This window comes from Grus americana, chromosome 8 (assembly GCF_028858705.1).
Source record: "Grus americana isolate bGruAme1 chromosome 8, bGruAme1.mat, whole genome shotgun sequence".
Taxonomy (NCBI): domain Eukaryota; kingdom Metazoa; phylum Chordata; class Aves; order Gruiformes; family Gruidae; genus Grus; species Grus americana.
Genome location: NC_072859.1, coordinates 8,781,286 through 8,800,566, shown reverse-complemented (window position 1 = coordinate 8,800,566; position 19,281 = coordinate 8,781,286). Strand labels below are relative to the sequence as shown.

The 19,281-nt window shown below is 41.7% G+C and overlaps 1 protein-coding gene across 1 annotated transcript in view; it reads left to right on the top strand.

The window, feature by feature from the left end:
* Positions 1 to 19,281, top strand: part of NOTCH2 (notch receptor 2) — an 87,689-nt gene that overhangs the window by 53,953 nt on the left and 14,455 nt on the right. The window contains exons 13-24 of the mRNA XM_054833385.1: positions 124 to 316; positions 1,860 to 2,005; positions 2,556 to 2,675; positions 2,784 to 2,936; positions 5,751 to 5,979; positions 8,392 to 8,593; positions 11,191 to 11,344; positions 12,345 to 12,529; positions 13,380 to 13,512; positions 15,579 to 15,824; positions 17,796 to 17,908; positions 18,473 to 19,002. Of these exons, the coding sequence (XP_054689360.1) occupies positions 124 to 316; positions 1,860 to 2,005; positions 2,556 to 2,675; positions 2,784 to 2,936; positions 5,751 to 5,979; positions 8,392 to 8,593; positions 11,191 to 11,344; positions 12,345 to 12,529; positions 13,380 to 13,512; positions 15,579 to 15,824; positions 17,796 to 17,908; positions 18,473 to 19,002 (2,404 nt within the window). The remainder of the gene's footprint in view (positions 1 to 123; positions 317 to 1,859; positions 2,006 to 2,555; positions 2,676 to 2,783; positions 2,937 to 5,750; positions 5,980 to 8,391; positions 8,594 to 11,190; positions 11,345 to 12,344; positions 12,530 to 13,379; positions 13,513 to 15,578; positions 15,825 to 17,795; positions 17,909 to 18,472; positions 19,003 to 19,281) is intronic.

Here is a 19,281-nt window from a genome sequence, read left to right as displayed (position 1 = left end):
TGCGAGAGCTATCCCGCTGCATTGGCTTTACTGAGTTGTGTCTCAATGTATGTTCTTGCAGACATGCAAAGAAAATATTCTTATAAGAAATACTACTTAATAAGTATTGTGGCTTTTTCCTAGGCCCGCGTTGTAATGTGGACATTGATGAATGCACATCCAACCCATGTCACAATGGCGGAACATGTATAAATGAAGTCAATGGCTTTCGGTGTGTATGTCCTGAAGGTTACCATCATCCTCACTGTCAGTCACAGGCAGATGGCTGTCTTAGTAATCCCTGTGTACATGGCAACTGCACACATATTACTAGCGGGTAAGTACTTATTGTCACATTAAGCTTATCTGCTGTCTTCTATACTTTTTTTTTTGCTTTGCTCGAAATTCCATCTTGACTTGAAGTTTCTGATTTTTCTCTAATTTCTCAGATTAGGATCCAGATTTATCTGCTGCCTATGACATAATCACAGTAAGGTGTAGACCTTTTACTCACCAGCTGTGGTCTGAGCTGTTTCAACATAGGTTTTTCTGTCTTGCATTGTGTTCTTGGCTGTTTTTGCATGGGCATGTAGTACAGGGTGGTCTAAAGGGAGGGTTTGGCAATTCAAGTGAGTAGAGTGAACGCAATAAAAATAAAGAAATGGTTCCAAATTGAATCTGTGGGAAGCAGCAGCTACCTATTCCGTCGAACTCTAAAACATGGAGACTATCTTTGTTGGCTAGTGCTGTTCTTGCTACTCAAAGACTCTGTATTAAGGAACAGGCAGACAACTTTTGACGCTAGGAGATAGAGAGGTATTTGGCTTAGAACAGTTCATCCAAGGCTGAGATTTCATCAGCTTTAGTCACACTGTTGCATGCCTGGGAGAAAAAAGGGAAAGCGCTCTCTGGCTATTTTGATGGCAGTAGTTGCTTCTGATTCTTCCCATCCAGGAAGACCAAATGCTGATTTCAGGAGCCCTGAATCAGATCTTTTTGGTAATGATGTCTGGGAGAGCAGGGCCGTGGAGTCAACAGGTTTGGTGAGGCAGGACTTGTGTTTCCCAACTGTAGGTTGAATAGCAGTGCCTCCCAGATGTGTGCTGCATCCGGGAAAGTGTAGTCAGCGCTTGGGCAAGGCGGTGATTTACCACTCCGGGTAGCTCGTAGGGCAGGATTCAGCACTGCCACTGGAGCTGACAGGAAGGCTTTCTTTATTGCTAATTCAGCCTCCATGTAAGCTTGGAAAACAAATGTTTTGGTTCATCTTGTCTGTCATCTGTCACCTGCATTCATATTTATGCTCATGTACACCTTATGCTCGGTGCCAGTTAAAAGAAGTCTTGTTTGGGTGATGGGGAGGGAGGCCAGTGTCTGTGCTGTGTGGCCTGAGTCCAGGGTGATTCACCAAGTCCTTGGTTCTATGTCATATGGGTGGAGTGCTGCTCTACATCAGGTTTTGAAACGTGATGGAGAAGATTGCCCCTGCTCCCAGCCAACTGTTTTCATTTGTAACCACTACTTTGTATTAAATCAGTCTAGTTATCTTTGGACCCTATTGTTCTCCTCTACATTTTTTTCATCTTTTTTTTTTTTTCTGTCTTTGTTTAAATGTGTTGAGATGGTCTTATCAAAGCAGAAACATTGCTGGTTGACTGAGCTCTTTGTGAAAACTCTAATGGAGGGAAGTGTGGTTTTAAGGGAGGGTTTATTTTCAGTATTTTCAAAACTATACAGCTGGAGTAAGCAATCTAAATGTAACTTAGGGTTCTCCTAAAAAGAAGTTTTCTGGTTTTCTCTCAAAAACTAATCTGCAGGAGAAACTGGTAGAGGACTTATTTCAGAATGCTCTAAAATTACTGCTGTTTTTGCCTTTAAAGGTACAAGTGTGTCTGCGACCCAGGCTGGATAGGAGATTACTGTTCAACAGAAGGGAATGAATGTAAATCAAACCCATGCCAGAACGGAGGAACTTGTGAGGATCTGTTGAATGGATATAGATGTACCTGTAGGAAAGGATTCAAAGGTGAAAATTCAGAAAGCAGTTTCTGATCTCTTTTTCCTTTCTACTTCATTGCACCCTTAGTGCCATTTTAATCTTTTCATTAAACTTCATCGAAATAGGAATCAAGAGGGGAAATGCCATGGTTGTATGAAGTTAAATTACAGTCAGTTCATGTAGACATGATACAGTAGTAGGATACTTAGTAAGACTGTATCTAAGCCTTGTTTGGACTCATTAAGAAATGTCCTGGTGGCAGCTCAGCTTAATGTTCTTTGTAAGAAAGTCAGACCGAGATATATAAATGCACTGGGAATTGAAGGGACGTTAAACTCGGAATTACCATGGCTGCTGTCAGCTTGTACCCACTGAGCCCATGAGGAGTGCTCTGATCGCCTTTTCCTTCTGCTGAGATTTTTCAAATATGGAAATGGTGTCCACTGGTGTGTAGGATAATCACGCAAGTGATTCTCTTTATTATTTTTAGATATCTTTATTATCTTTGTTCATTCTTCCAAGAAGCACCAAGCTCTTAGCAGCATACTCTCCTGGTTTTTCCCCTTCTGCTCTCCAGGTGTGAACTGCCAGGTAGTGGTTGCTCCTTGTTCCCCTGATCCTTGTGAGAACTCGGGAATTTGCCAAGAATCTCCTGACTCTGAAGGCTACACCTGCCAATGTGCCCCTGGCTGGGAAGGTAATGTGATGGGGAACATACCGTACTTTCAGTACTGAGCAGTATTGACATTGAGCCTTTTGATCGTTGCTTATGAGGGGTCTTACTTCTGGAATCTCCTTGTTTCAGGGGAGAGATGTACAGTGGATATTGATGAATGTCTCTCAAAGCCCTGCAAAAATCATGCTCTGTGCCATAATATTCAAGGCAGTTACCTGTGTGAATGTCGGCCAGGCTTCACCGGAGGAGACTGTGACAGTAACATTGATGACTGCCTTTCAAGTGAGTATCAGCAGATTGCTCTGTGGTTTCCATTTTTTCCTAGAAATAATTTTGCTGTACTATTGATGACTGCTATTTGACAGATCCTGAAAGCTCTTTTATAATCTCTTACCAAAGAGAAAAAAATCCCCAGACCTCAGCTTTGTAAGACTTGCATGTTTGAGGCAATCAAAATCCATCACATTCAGCTGCTAGAAATGGACTACAGCGTTCTAACTGATAGCAAGAGTTGTTCCCAGATTAACTTGAAAAGGTCCTTAGATTTTACATACTTTAATAAGGAGCACTGTTAAATGAAGAACTATATTTGCCTGAAATTTTAATACACTAACTTGAAGTAACACTGCAGGGCTTACCTGTATTTCAACGTTAAGCTTGGTTGAGGTGTGGTGGGAATCTGGGGTATAGCAGTCTTTCCTGAAATGTCTCTGTCTGACATTAATATTCTGGAAAGAGTGGGTCCTGTTGCTGTTCCAGTTAATCCATATTTGAAAGCAAATCAAGCAGCAGGAAGGCACTCTGTTCCAGAATAAGTATCAGTTGCAGGAGGATAGCTGGTACACTGATGAGTACTGAAATTGTTTAAATTACAAGAAAGCAAATGTTAATTTCCTGCCCTTGACAATGCTGTTTAGAAGGGAAACCAAATACATAATAACTTCTTTTTCTTACTGGGCATATTGTGTATCATGATCAGATAAAATTAGAGTCTCCTCAGAAGTGTCATGTGTTTAAAAGCTCATCTATTACTATTTGAAAAGTGCTCTATCAAACCTTGGAGGAGTTCACAATGTTGTAATTTTTTAATTGGCTGGATCGTCTTAAAAAAAAAAAAAAAAAAACACAAAAAGCCCACCAAAAATCCCCAAACCTCTGTTTTTTTATTCTAATAACTTAAACCAAAATCTTAAAGACTTTAGGTATGAATTTAGAGAGTTGTGTTTTGCATTGAAAAAAATTTAAATTTGTGACTGCTGTAGAGAAAGATCCAAACAAGTCTATTAGCAAAAGTTACCATGGGAGACCCCAAAGCAGCACTGCTGAAAGAACTTCTAAGACATCTGGCTCAGCCTGAGCTTTTGAGTGCCTCTTTCTGAGCAAACAGGTACAGTACAAAAAAAGTCACGTTGGTGCGTTGACCCAGAGCTTTGCTTACCGAAGCCAACCAAATTATTGCTTGTCCTGTTAGTTTTTACGTGGGTGTCTCAAGATGAAAATGTTTTCCAAGTGTTCAATCTTTCTCTCTTGAACAGCTGGGAAATCTCTCTCTATTCCTAAGAGTTCTGAGAGCTGTGAGATTCATCCCATGTTGTCTGAAAGGCAGCACACCCATGAGGTTGAAGAAGAATTTGAAATTACTGCTACAGCTGATTTCATTTAGCATAACAAAAACCTTCCATGGCTTCAGCCAAATGTCTTTAATCTATGAAGCAAACAAACCCTCCAACAACAAGAACTTATTGAAAAGTTGATACTCGAGTCTCCTTTTTCTGTCAGTAAATGTGCGGCACAGAAAATTAATGCGCAGCTTTTGGCTGCAGTCATAAATGGCTGGCTGCCATAGACACAACATTTTATAGCTGTCAGGGGTCTCACTGTGAATGTGCTTTTTCTCTGCAGTAGTCAGATGACCTTTAAATAGATGCAGGTGGGTCTCTTATAACACAATTTTTTATCATGTGAGCATATTTCTCAGTCAATAAATGAGCTTTAATTACCTTTCACATCTGTGTTCTTCATTTACCAGTGAACACAATGATCTTGTACTTATGTTGAACTGCAAATTCTTGGTGGAGTCTATTTGCATTTTGAAGTTTGTATTTTAGTAGGACTTAAACACAGATCCAAGAAAATCTGCACCGTAACTATTTTTTCATCTCCCTTCCTGTTTCCCCTTTTCCTCCCTCCTCCCAGTTTCTGTCCCTGCCTTCATATACGTAGGCTTTTGGTCTAGGGAATGCAGAGTAGAAAGGGGAACTGGCTTCAGAGGCAGTATCTGACCGAGGAATGTGGGTCTTAAATCCAAAAGTGGAAGGAGCAAAGCAGGAAGAAACTACTGAATGGCAGAGCTCTTCAGGCCGATCAGTACTTGTGGAAATAAGAGAGAATACGGGGTGGGGGTGGGGTGGGGGGCTTAGATCAAAAAATTATACACAAGTAGCAAGATCATGGTAGGGATAAAGAATATGTCAAGAAATGCAGAGGTAAGGAGAATCCAAGGTTGTGTATGAATTTGTGAGCTTTTCTGCCAGCCTTTCTCCAGTCAGCCTTTGATACTGGGAAGAATGATAAGTGCTCAGTAATGCATAAGTATTCATATATATACTAATTTGCACATACACATTTGATTTGACTTTCACGCTTAAAATGAAGCACACAAGTTCTTTTGTGTGTTGAGCAGTGTCTGGAAAAGAGAGAACGGTCTGAGTTGTCTTATGAATAAGACATGATAAGGAGGAAGCAGCAGTTGCTGTGCTGTTTGTATCGTCTTTCTCAGAGGCATTTATCAAAAAAGCAGAGTTTGAATTTTAAACCAAAAGACTTTGGGTCTGGTTTTGTTCGTTTTGGCTGAAGAAACCTCAGCAGAAGAAACCTTTAGGCCCTGAAGCTTGCTCTTGATCCATACCTTCCTGTGAATTTGTTATTGATAATGCTTTGCAATTATTTCTTCCGTGCAGTGGCTCAGAAAAACTTGTCATGCTAGTCTCTCATGCTCTGGGCTCTGTGATACTTCTTTTTCCAGAAAGCTACTACTCTAGGCCGGGCCTTGGACTGTTACCCATTTTAACTCTTACTGTAATGCTTTTGTCTTAGATCCCTGCCAAAACGGAGCTTCATGTGTGGATGGGATAAACTCTTTCTCTTGCATCTGCCTACCTGGTTTTCATGGGGATAAATGTCAAACAGATACCAACGAATGCCTGAGTGAACCCTGCAGGAATGGAGGCACGTGCACCCACTATGTCAACAGCTACACGTGCAAGTGTCAGCCTGGCTTTGAGGGAACCAACTGCGAGAACAACATCGATGAATGCACTGAGAGGTGAGATAACTTCCCTGTGCTGCTGCACTAAGGAGCCACACAGCGTGTGCTCGAGGCTTGATGTCGGTCCTACTCAGAAGCAGTTTTTAAGGATGAGGATCTGTTTCCCTGCCTTTTGTCACCGAGACATACTTGTGGTTTGTGCAACGAAAACCTGCTTACCTTGTGCAGGATACCAGCTGATAGATAGTTGCCTATCAAAGTTGGTCTTCAGTTTGCACGATGAGTTAGAAGCTTAGCTCCAGTACAGGAGGAATGTGACAGTGTTTAACAAACATTAAGACAGTAACAGATGCTAGCTTATTAAAACATAAATAGTTTATATTTTTATAAGACCATTATCATATAGGGGAAGGGAAATAATTGATTGTTATGAACAGTTACTGTGTTGAGAAATACAAAAGCTACAAAAATGGAAGCAATGGCCAAGTCTCAGAAAGGCAGGAAAATTAAATTAGCCCCGAGTTGAGTTATTGACTGCAAATAATATGAAGAAGCAACGAGGAGGAACACTAAATCCACAAATTCTGTACTGGAAAGGTTTCATCATCAGAGATCTTTTAATGCTCACAAATTGGATGTGGTTTAGCAGTGTTGAGATAAAACCTGAGGTCATTCTAAGGGGGAGGTGTGGAACTGAGTTAAAATGCTCAATAGCTGGTCCTTATATAAATGGCTCACTTGGTTTTAAAAGCTCTTTTGAGAGTTAACCCTGTGTATCCATCATCTGCCTGCGTATTTATTTTAAGCTTTGTTAGGATTGATGTAACTTCAGATTCTCATGGAAACAATTCCTAATAAAGCTTGAAATGGTTAAAAAAAATTTTCAAAATTAGTCTATTCTAGTCTAGTTACCAGAAACAAATAAGGTACCTAAATGCAGAGCTCTTGCTATTCTCATGTGTTTTCTGCACACAAAGAAAATACCTTTCTTATCTTTTATAAAATTGCATTTGTGGGGGAGGAAGGATTTTAACATCTTTTGCTTAAGAACAGGATTCTGTCACTGATGAGGGTGTGTTTAATTTGCACAACAGTTGTTTAATCAAGTGAAGTATGTTGGATGTTTTGAGGTTCATCCTGTTTTTGTTTTCGTTATCAGTCGGGACAGAAACCAGTCTTGCAGGTATGATTGAAGGATGTAGCAATTTTCAATGCTCTGCCAAGCTAAACCAGTCACACCTTCTCAACTAAAATTTACTGAGCTATACTTAAGTGCGCCGTGGTGGTTGGCTAATTTGAATTTGGTTCAAATAATTCTTCCGTGTCTTGTGTGAGAAGCTGCCTATGAGAGAGTGCCATCTTTTGGAGACGGGTATCTGATTTCAGTGAAACACGCCAAGTGATTGACAGTTCCTCTGTCTTCTCTTCCTTGCTTTGCCATGAATGTCAACGGCAGTTTTTGTAAAACAGACTTCAGTCCACAAGGCTGAGGAACATCTCTGATAAATATGTTAATGTTGACATCTCTGCCGTAATCGAGTCAGAATTTAGATAGTTAAAAGTTGCACTGGAAGTTCGAGGAGGTGTTGGTGGCTTCTCTCATGGACGTACCCTTTGACAGTGCACAAGACAGATAACAAGCATGAAGTTGTTTTGTGTACTTTTTCAAACTGATTATCTTGAGTCTGATCTAGGGTTATTTTCAGAGGAGCAGGAGTTTCCTGGCAGGCGTTTCTTTAGAAGGAAAAAGGAGTCAATTTTGCATGAGGCATCACTTCTCCTACCTTTCCCAGTTGCTTCTCTGTAGGACATCTAACCTGGCAGAATTTCTTGTGATCAGGAGATTGGGGGTGGGCAATAACTCCTCTGATCTGAATTCTGCCAGGGCATGTATGAGTAATTTTACAAATCAAGTACTTAAGGTTCTCATGAGAAGAGGAGGAAGGGATTTAGCAATACCAATACTTTCACATAATTTCAATGAAGAACATGCTTGTTTTGCATGTTATATGAAGCTTTTCCTTGAGAAAACAGACCTGTGACTCCTTTGAAGCTTTAAAAAAAAAAAAAGGCAAATTGTTTTGTTTTTCATAATTTGTAATACAATTGTAATTTGTAATAAAATTTGTATAAAATTTATCAGTTTGAGCAAGCCACACGCCTACCTGGTACAATACTGTTTGTGGTCACATTGAAGCTGGGAAGATTTCATTAAATAAGCTACCTCCATCACTAATGACTCATTGAAACCCTGTTTTACTTTCTTCGCCTGCCAAGGTAAAAGACGGTGATCTGGAGTCCCCTTGAATTGCTGCTATCTGGCTTAGGCTTCTTTAGCAGGAACTTAGCAGTGGTCAGAAGATCCCGTAATCTCTTTTCCTCTCTCATTTCAGTAATGTTCACGTGCTGTTTTGGCCGTGAATTAATTCCATTTTGTTTCAGCTGACCTTTGTTCTCACTCTCTTGCAGCTCCTGTTTCAATGGAGGTACTTGTGTGGATGGGATCAATTCCTTTACGTGCCAGTGTCCGGTGGGGTTTACTGGACCCTTCTGCCTCATGGAAATTAATGAATGCGATTCACATCCTTGCTTGAACAAAGGCTCTTGCGTGGACAGCCCGGGCACATACCGATGTATATGTCCTTTGGGTTATACTGGGAAGAACTGCCAGGTGGGTGACATTTTCTCGCCCGTTTTGCACACGGCAACTGTTTGAACTGTCCAACAGCAGAAGTGACTAGGCTAGATGTGAGGTACCAAAGGTGGCACAGCTCTTGTTCCTTCAGTTCTGGTACGAGGTGGCTGGACCATTAGCCCTGGGAAAAATACGTCCAGCACCTCTGTCTAACAGAGCAGGTGCCCCTGTTCAAAACTCTGGAAATCAAAAGTGTCTGTTTGCAAGGAGGAGAAAAACTCTTGGTTGTTTATAAGGGCAGGTGTCACTGGAACTTTCTTAATCAGTTTTCTTAAATGAAAAACAGCTGTTAGCTTTGAAAAAGGCTGCATTTCATTTGAAGCATAAAATTGTCCTGATTGAAGGCAGAGTCCTATATTAAAAAACCCACCAAACACAGAAACCAGGACTAAACCCCACCACTTTAAAAGGCAGAATAACAGTCTGATTAGCAGGACCTTGATTGAACTGTTCTATTTTATACGGGGAGGTGTAGTTATTCTGGTTGATTGTAGATTTTTTTTTTTCTTCCCCAGAAGAAGCCAGAAAACGTTTTTGGGCAGTAACTGATGTGATTGTCCTGTTAACAACCTCAGTAAAAAGCTCAAGCCTTACTTGCAGACTTAAATTTAGGCAATTTACATTTTTCCACAGTTGAGTGTAGAAGCTGCAAACCCATACTGCACATGACTGACTAGTACCTATTAAAATCTTTAAACTTGGCGTATCACAGTGGAAACTAATGCTGATTTAATTTTTCAAATCAAGAGCTTTTTCTTTTTATTCTGTGCTCATCAAAAGAGCAAGAATAATTTGAGACTGTTTCTAGCTTTGGAACAGTAAACACTATATTGGTTTCCTTCATAAGTAGCCTGAGTGCTGACATTTCAAAAAAAAAAAAAAAAATCTGTGAATTTCTTAACCTACTGGAAAACACAATTTTGTAAGGATTTTGCAACTGTCTTTCATGCCAATGTGTCTCTGTAAAGCAGTGGGTGTTAGAAGAAGCATTTTAGTGGCAGTGGGGGAGGTGCTTTTCCAGAAGTATGTTGCTAGACATTAAATTGTCAGGTCTGCTTCTAGGTATTGCTAATGGAGGAAGTGAATGCAAAGTAATGAAGTGATAGAAAAAAGCAACCCCTCTGCTACCCTAATTACACATTCTGGGCACACTACTTAAACCTCATTGGGAGAATTAGTATTGAGAGTGATCGTAAAGTACTGTGAAGTTCAGTAGTTCCTCTTCTGTTATGTTTGCTTTGTTTTCACTTGAGAAAAGGATTAATGTTCCTGTCCCCAAATTAAATGTTGTGGATTCTCAAAGTCTGCTTTCTGTTCAGAGAAGCATGACCATAATGTATTACTCATTTTATACAAGGAATCAGAGCTTTCTAAATTTATAAGTACTATTCAAAGCTGTATTGAAGAGATTTATAGATTACAGCTACACTGTAGTTCTTGTCTTAGTGGTAAACTGGCTTGACCTAATTAGCAAAGCTAAATAAGCAGCAGAAAATCAGACAATGATTCATAAGTTATAGAATTTGCATGTAAAACAGTCGGCTACTCATTACAAATGCAGAAGCAAGAGGCTCGGTGTTTTTCTTCTTCACGCTCAAGTACATGTGATAAAACTTAATTCCAAGTTTCTTTTTGGTTGCCTGTGAAAGCACAGATTTTTCTACTTTAATCGTTGTAAGGAGACAGTTTGCATCTGAAAAGCAGAACTTTCTGCAATTGAAATTGCATTTTACAGCCAAAATTCAGTACTACTCACTTTAAAAACCTCGTCCTTCCTTCAAGTCAGCTTGAAATCAATCAAATAGCTGTATTACTTTGAAGACTTAAGTGCTCAAAAAGGAAATGATGGTTAGTGGCTGGTTTATATTAGGTCAGACAGAGTTATTCTGGGTCCTCACTCCACTTTCATATGACTTACTGAGTTTTAGTCTCTTTGTTTGGAAACTGCTTTTTTAATATTAAAAAATCAAGAAAAGCAGCATACTTTGGTCTATCTTCAGTTCATAAAACAGTTGTGGGATTTCAATTGAATCTCAGAAGACAGGAGAACTCGGACCATACTAGAGCAAATGGGGCCAAAAGCAGTTGTGGAGAGCTAATGACAAAAAGGAAAAGCAAATATCAAAATGTGGAGACATCTGTCATTCCTAAAAAGCAGTGAAGATGGGGGGAGTTTGGGAGAAGAAAGGGCATCTGTTACCGTTGAGACCTGGAAGCCTCCTACTAATGTGGAACTAGAAGCCTAGTCTGAGGTAAAACCGAATCTTCTCAAACCCAACCAGCCAGAGATCCCTCTGTATAGCAAGGTGTGAGGATCAGCTTACTCTTGAAATGGTGCTGCCATCTGGGGTTTACTTCTCTGTGTATTTGCACTTTCCTGGGCATATGAGCTCTGGAGACTGTCAGTGAAGCACCTGGCTTGGACTCGGGAAGTACTGTCCCTTTCTTTCCAATGCCACATGGAACCAGTTTTGCACAGCTTCCTTTCTCTGCTTCTTGAACTTGTACTCTGAGTAGTGTTTCCTACTGCACTTGCCATATATCATGTTGTGTTGTTTTTTTTTTCTCTCCAGGCACTTATGGATTTGTGCAGCAAGTCTCCCTGTAAGAATAAAGGCACGTGTGTCCAGATTGGAGCCCAGACTCAATGCGTCTGTCCGTCTGGCTGGACTGGTGCTTACTGCGATGTGCCCAATGTGTCGTGTCAAGTGGCAGCTTCACAAAGGGGTAAATAAGCATCCTCTGTGCTTTAACTGAAAACATTTCCGCGTGCATCGTGAATCTGCGCCTCCTTTCCCCATACGCCTGGGAATGCTGTGTGCGTTGGAAAACCCCAAGGAGCTTTGCCTCTAGGCGGTCGATCATGATCACTTCTAAGCTAAAAAACTCTCTGCAAAGTTGTTTTTGGGAGTCAAGGCTTTCTTGATTCTCCCTGACATAAGAAGCTAGCTTCTACCATAAAAATATTAGAAAAGAAGAATTAAATATTTTATGAACTCTCAGAGTTTCAGTAATACTGTTTTACGTGCACTGCCTTTTTGGAAAATACCTCAGTTACTTATGCCTTTCTGCTAAATCCCAGGCAGGCCAGGTTTAAGACATGTTGTCCTTGTACAGGAAGGACAATCTTGTAACTCATGATCTTTGTAAGTATTTTCGCAGAGAATACTGGCTCTTAAGTGAGCTATTTAGCTATATAGGTAATACCACGGCACCCCAAAGTAGTGATTTCCTGTTTCAGATGATGTACGTGTAAAAGGTTTGGGTTTAAGTGAATTTCTTCCTGGAAGGTGGCTTGTAGCGCAGGCTGACGGACAGTTTCATGCCATTTTCAGTTCTGGAAATCCAAACAAGCAGATTCAGTGTCAGAGGAGAAGGGTGTCAAGCTGCTATACCTTTTGCAGATGTTGTAGATACAAACAGTAAGCCTTTGTACTGCGGCAGTAGTACTTCAGATGTGTATTCACCAGCCAGTGGTAAAACAATACAGCAATACAAATACTTCATGCCAGTGTTCATGCTGATGATCCAAAGGGGACAGAACAGTGACTTCTTTTGGAAGCCACTTGTGGTTCTCACCCACTGTAATTTAAAGAATAACTCTTCAATTTTTGAGTTTCAACTTTTCAATTCATTGAGTGTAGCCATTTCCATTCCTGGCTGAGCTACTGACACTGGCAGCAAGTGTGGTTTACGAGCTTGCTCACTTTATTTCACTTTGTTTCAGGAGTCGCTGTGGACCAGTTGTGCCAGCACTCTGGTCATTGCCTCAATGTTGGAAACACACACCACTGTCAGTGCCAGGTGGGTTACACTGGCAGTTACTGCGAGGTGCAGCTGGATGAGTGTGACTCCAGCCCCTGCCAGAACGGTGCTACCTGCCGGGATCACCTGGGTGGATACCAGTGCGAGGTAATGCATGGTGGTTTAGTAGGAAGAGGTCTGAATATTTACAGCATTGTAATGCAAAGGAATCAGAAGAAACCAGAAACACGTGCAAGTGGTACAATAGCTGGAAAGAGGGGATAAAAACAACCTGCAACTGGAAAGAATTTGTAATTTAGCTGTGGCAGCAGCAGTGCTCCTGAGAGGCTTTTAAGACTGAATCAGAGGTGTGATTGGAAGGAAGGAGGTGTGGTTGATGAGCATTTGAACTCCGTGCCTCTTTGGAGATGGAGTTCTTATCTCGAAAGATTTTTTTTTGCCCGAGATGTGGTTTATATTAAAATATACGTAGAACACATTAAAGGAATGTTGTATTCTCCCTATTGGATGGGCAAAGTATCCCTTGCCTCTCAGGGTGGGAGATGCCTTTTGCTGCTTTCTCTTTCCTACAGCTGATGCAGAGAGTGGTGTAGACCATGAGATTATGGTATATCAACCTTCCTAAGCTTTTCAGAATGGTAGAGCACCTTGGAAGCTCATGCCCAGAAGGAAAAGATGAGTTTTATGTAAACCTTAAGTCAAAACTACTAAGCCAGTCGCAGTGCTAAAGGGTGACAGTATTTGATCGCTATATTTTGCAGGAATAAAGTCACTCAAATTCAAACATGCAGTGTGCTGTTGAGTAGTCCCACGGTCATGTGTGCTTAAGCTGGCTGGCTGGGCAGCCCTTGAAATCACTTGCAGTTGTATAGCTAGAAAGGCTGGCAGTCATAATCTGTGCCACTGAGGGTTCGTTTTGTCTGCGTTAGCCTTTCTCAGATGTCTACTACTGTATCTGTTAGGAGAAGATTATTCACACTTATTTTTATACTGGCAGTGTGTGCCTGGATACCAGGGTGTCAACTGCGAGTATGAAGTGGATGAGTGCCAGTTTCAGCCCTGCCAGAACGGAGGAACGTGCATAGACCTCGTCAATCATTTCAAGTGCTCCTGTCCACCAGGAACTCGGGGTATGAAGCTCAGCGATTAAGTGAATGTTACAAGAGTGAATTTTCCTTTCTGACTACTGGTTTCATGATGCAGAGTCTAAAGGGAATGCATTATTTTCTTTGAAGAATGTTCCCAAAGTGCACTGAATCCCTTGAGATGCATATTTTCTCTTTAAAAACAAATGCTGCTTTTTTTTTCCTTTTTTTCTTTTTTCTTTTAAAGGAATAGGTCATGACAGTGTCCTTTGGGAATGTATGATCTGTCTTTGGCAGTGGGGATGGACTAGATTACCGTTAAGTCTCTCCCAACCCTATCTGTTTTGATATAGTAAATCCAAGGTTTCTTTTTGGCTAAGATGGTTTGGCTTGCGTGATTTCCAGTGTCCTTTACTTGTTTAAATTTTGGCCCTGCATTGTCCTCTGTCCTGGAGTCTTTTGTGGAAAAGCAGTTCAGTGCCTCTAGGCTAGCTTAAACTATTTCAGCAGATTTGAGCTCTTTTTAATAAAAGCTCTTCTTTTTTTTTAAAAAAGGCCACAGTTACATAATGGCGGTTTTCAGTAAGTATGATTCCACAGCCTGCTAATGTCGTGTTCCTTGAAACCTAACCTTCCATTTCCCTTTTACATCTGACGCGACGGCCCTGACTTCTACCTTTGAAAGTATTCAGGATTACACATTTTAACCCATCAGTGAATGCTTTCTCACTTGACTTTTTTTTTTAAAGTTTATTTCTCAAGTCAGTTAAAGATTTTACATTCCTCTGAACTTACTTTTTCTTTCTAAAGTGTGTCATCTCAATATAGGCAAAATCTCCAGATGTGTGTCAGCTAGAACTAAATTCTTGGTTCATAAAGTAAATTTAAGTAAAATTATAAAATAATCTAATCTATTTGCCTCCTGCCCATGCATATTACCAGTTCTTTCACTTCAGTGTGGTTGTCAGTACATCTCCCCAGTCTGAATAAGTGTTTATTTCATTGTAAATCATTGCATTAGCAGTTCTTCCTGTATTGTTATTAATTTGGTCCTCCAATTTGGGAAAAAAAAAAAGTTGCTTCTTGTATCTCTACATCAAAGTGCGTATTTATGCGGCAGTTTCTGCATTGCCAGAATTTGTGTTGTACGAAAGCACCCACCCTCTTTTCAGAAGTTCTGAATGTACTGCTTTTAATTCTTCAGTCTTTTATTTGTTGAGATGAATTACCTTTTGAGTGCGACTTTTTTTTTTTGGTAAATGAAAGGAATTAGAGAAGATTGATACAATTACTTATGATATTAAGACTTAGCTTTTGCCCCTTGCTCAGTTTGAAATGAATACTTTACTGATGCAAGTGTAAGCATCCTCCACGTTTAAGTGAATGACTTTACTTTCTCCGGATGAATCAACTGTATTAACAGACAAAACTCCTTGCTCAGCTTTACCCTCGCTGTCCCCTTTTATCTGCTGTACTGTGTGGCAAAGGCAGAGCCAGTTCTAGACATTGTCTCTTGAAAGGGAACCCCATCGGGAGAGGGAGAAACTACCATCCCTAGCTGGTGCTGAGAGTTTACTGTAGGTCCCCAGGAGTCAAACTGCAGCAATGGCATGCTGGCCAGGAATCTATGTTTTATCAGAGTTGCTTTTCTGTCGGCTAGTTGTTGCCTGTTTAAATGCTGTTGCTACCAATGCTCTTTGCCGTGTTTCAGGATTACCACCAAGTCAAATGAATGGTGGGAAGCTCGCAGCCTTGCAAGGACAGCACAGGGCTCTCTGGCTGTGTTCAGTCACAGGGCTAAATTGAGTGCATCTTTTTTGGTTTAGTTTTGGGTTTATGTTTTTAATTATGTCCTTAATTTAAGTCAAGCATGAAAGCTGCTAAATACCAGTATGACCTACCATTGAAAACAGGCTGAATCTAAACCACATGCTCCCTAGGTCTGATGTGAGGCTGGCCGGGTGCATGGGGTATGGATTGCATTAAGCTGGGATCTTTACCTGTTTATATTTGGGACTGCGTGTGAAGTAGTCTTAAAACTTGATGAGCAATGTAGAAAATGAGGCCATGACACCGTATCCTCAAATTATTACTTTTTACTGTCTTGACAGGCCGTTTCTGTGAGGAGAACGTCGATGACTGTGTTTCAGACTCAGGAGTACCCCGCTGCTTTAACGGAGGGCAGTGCATTGACCAGATTGGGGGCTACAGCTGTATTTGTCTCCCAGGCTACGCAGGAGAGCGATGCGAGGGAGATATCAACGAATGCCTCTCTAATCCTTGTAACCCTCGTGGAAGTCTGGACTGTGTTCAGCTGATAAATGATTATACATGTGTCTGTCGTAGTGCTTTTACTGGTGAGTAGTCGTAAACATGCTTCCAATTTCTGAATGATATCTTGAAAAATGGTCGTTCTTTCCCTTTCTGGCAGTTATGTTATCTAGTCACTTCCCTTTGCAATATCTGATTGTTTCCCTACACCATGTCTCAGTTTTTAAACCAATCTTTCTTTTAAACCTTCTAAGAAATTTGAGTTCCAGAGTTGTCCCAGACAAAGGAATCTCCTGAGACACTGGGCCGCCAGGATTATTTTTTTTCTGTGGTACTTTTCTCTCCTTCATAATTTCACATTTCTAATATTGGAAGTGTTACTGTTCACGTGTCAGCTTCTCCATGGCTTTGCCTTTTGCAAAGCAGCATATGAATTTTCTCTATAAATTGGTGTCATGATATCCATAATTAGTTTTTGGCCTCCTTTTCTACACCTTGCTCCCTTTCTTCCTTACATTGGTGATGTGGTCAGGATGGAATACTCTGTGCTAAGACAGACTGTACATTCCTAGCTTAGTGATGTGATCCTTCCACAATCCAGCTTTGAATCACAGCTTCGCAAGAATGTCACACTGCGCAAACTTATGTCTCACTCTCTCTAGATCTCCACTTTATTAGTGTTGCTGCTATTCTGCCTTCTGCCTCCCACTGGGCGTAAGTTTGGGCTAATAGTCTCCAGATGTGTCTTAACTTTCAGCTTTCCAGATTCTATGTCAGTTTAACTTCTTATGTATTCAATTTTCCTCTGTTAAAACCTTTCACTTTCCCTGCTTACCAATGACCTTCTCTGCATGCTTTATCAGTAGTTTTTACTCTATTTTTTCCTTAAAATTTAAAGATGCTGTGATTTTTCATGATTCATTTGAAGAATTCATGTCATAGTTTTTGAATGCATTACCTAGACTGACAAAAGAAGTTCCTAAAAGAGCAACATATGAGGGAAGCGGAGCCAGGCTAGCTAGTGGAACACTGGTGCAGGTCATCAGATGGATTTATAATTAAGCCTGTCTGTTAAGCTTGCTTTTATGAATTAGGCCTCATGTTGCTTCTGGCTCTCATAGAAGGGTTGCTGGAACTTGCGACATGGGGAGTGCAGACCTGTAGCACCCTAGGAGGAGCAGGGAGAGCTGCTGCGTCTCAGACATGAAATCTGTCTGGAAATGTTAGGCTCAGAGGGGAAGCACGCTTCTTCCTCTAGCTGTTCGTCTTCTGCGCATTCCACATTGACTCTTCTGCCTGGGAAGGGACGGGGTGGCTTTGCTGTGGTTTGTGACTGATAGGATGCCAGGACTCCGTGGGCCATCCTGCCCTGTCTGCTCCTGTCTGCAAGCAGTCAGTCTTGGCTGCACATGTGTGGAGACTGCTATTAATGTTTTCCTAGGGGGTCCAAGTCATGCGTAGGTCATCCTCATCTTTTTAAAGTCTGGTGTCAGAGTTTGACTCTGGGAGCTGCTGCAAATGCTAGTCAGTGCAGTGAGACCTCTCTGTCTAGCTGGTCAGTCTGAGGAGAGTCTGCTTGCTTGTCCTATTTACTCATGTTGCATTTGACCCTGAGGGTTGTTCATTCACGGTTAGAGTGTGATTTGCCTTTGGATTCATTAAGCATCTCCCAAAAAGTAAAGAAGTCTTAGGAACCCCCAAATTGTTGTGGTGCAACACCTTCAGCTTCTGTGCCTGGCTGATTTTGGGGTGGCAGCAGCAGCAGATTCTGTCTTTGTGCTGGGTTGCACGCATTCTTGAGGAGGCAGACAAGATGGGCTGTCTCCAAATGCACCTTGTGAATTCTGAGGTTGTGCCTTCCTCTACCACTACTTAGGCAGCTACTTAGAGAACATGTGTTACCTGAAGAGATGTTCCCTACCTGTTCTGAGGGAAAGGTCTCACTGGAGTGTTTGGCTCGTTGGGTGTTCATTGGAGTGTTTTGGTTTGTGATGGCTTTTTGATGTGTGCACACACGCATTGTTCTGCTCTCTCCTCCCTGCGTGTCTCCATCTCAGGTCGTCACTGTGAGAGTGTAATAGATGTGTGTCCCCGGAAGCCTTGTCAGAACGGAGGTACCTGTGCTGTTGCCAGCAATATGCCGGATGGGTTCATCTGCCAGTGTCCTCCGGTAAGCACCATGTCCTGAAACTGGATTGTCTGCCGCAGCTGTAGAGTTCTCTGGCTACAGTCTCATTCGTTTCACCGGTCCACTCTAGGTGAAGGTTATCTTTTCTGTACTACTTGCAAAGCTGTATCCTTGGACACTCTATCCACATCCCTCGGTTTATCTACTTAGTTGGGAAACCCAGGGCTTCCAGGTACCCCAGGAGAGTGATGCTGCCAGTTGTTACCCCAAACAATTCTGCTGTTGAGGCAAGACAGCTGGCTTTTCTGTCTTAAACCTAGCATTAAATTTTGACAATTACTTTGCTATCCTGTGTTCTCTGTGCTTACTGCAAGATTCCCCTTGTTCATGGCTCTTCTAAGTCCATTTCAAAATGTAACAGAGCCTTGTAAGTTCCTAGTTTATCCCTGAGACTAGATCCAGAAAAATCATGGCTCCCGCAATGAGGCTAGAGGAATTACAGGGGAGAAGGGATTTGCATGTGACGCCTTGCCTCCAGCTGTCAGAGCATTGAAGAATAAGTTTGTGAGCCTGGTTGTTTTGCTTTTTTTTTTTTCCCCCCTGTAGGGTTATTCTGGAGCAAAATGTGAGTTCAGCAGCCACAGTACTTGTGGACAAGTGAAATGCAAAAAGGGAGAGCAGTGCATCCAGACATCTTCTGGTCCACGGTGCTATTGCCCCAGGCTGTCTGTGGGAGAGGAATGCCAGGCAAACACCGGTTGTGCCAGTGCCCCCTGCCAGAATGGTGGGAGCTGCCACCCTCATTCTCAGCCTCCTTACTATTATTGTCAGTGCCCTGTTCACACCCAAGGCAGCCAGTGTGAACAGCCCGTAACTTTCAGTCCAGAGCCCCGAGGATGTTTGGATTCCCAGTGTGCGGAAAAAGCCAAAGATGGCTATTGTGATGAAGACTGTAACACTCATGCCTGCCAGTGGGACGGAGGCGACTGCTCACTGACAATGGAAGATCCTTGGGCCAATTGCTCCTCTTCGTTGCGCTGCTGGATGCTTTTCAATGGACAGTGTGATGAGTTCTGCAACACACCCGAGTGCCTGTTTGACAACTTCGAATGTCAGCAAAATAGCAAAACGTGCAAGTAAGGCTTGATCCTGAGAACGGTTTCTCTGTGTCACTAATATATCTCCTGCTAGCGCTTTCAGTAGTTGATACACTTCATGCCTGCTGCTCCCATCTCTTCCGCTGTTTCTGTTGCTGCTCCTTACTCTTGCTGAAAGTTTGTTATCAAGGAGTTTCTGCTGCTTTGTGTACTTTTTGTCTATTTTTGGAAAGAACTTCTGAAATTTGCATGCCATGAACTAAGTTGATAGCCTGAGCAATGGTAATGTGTTAACTTGCTTGACGGATGTGCCCCGCT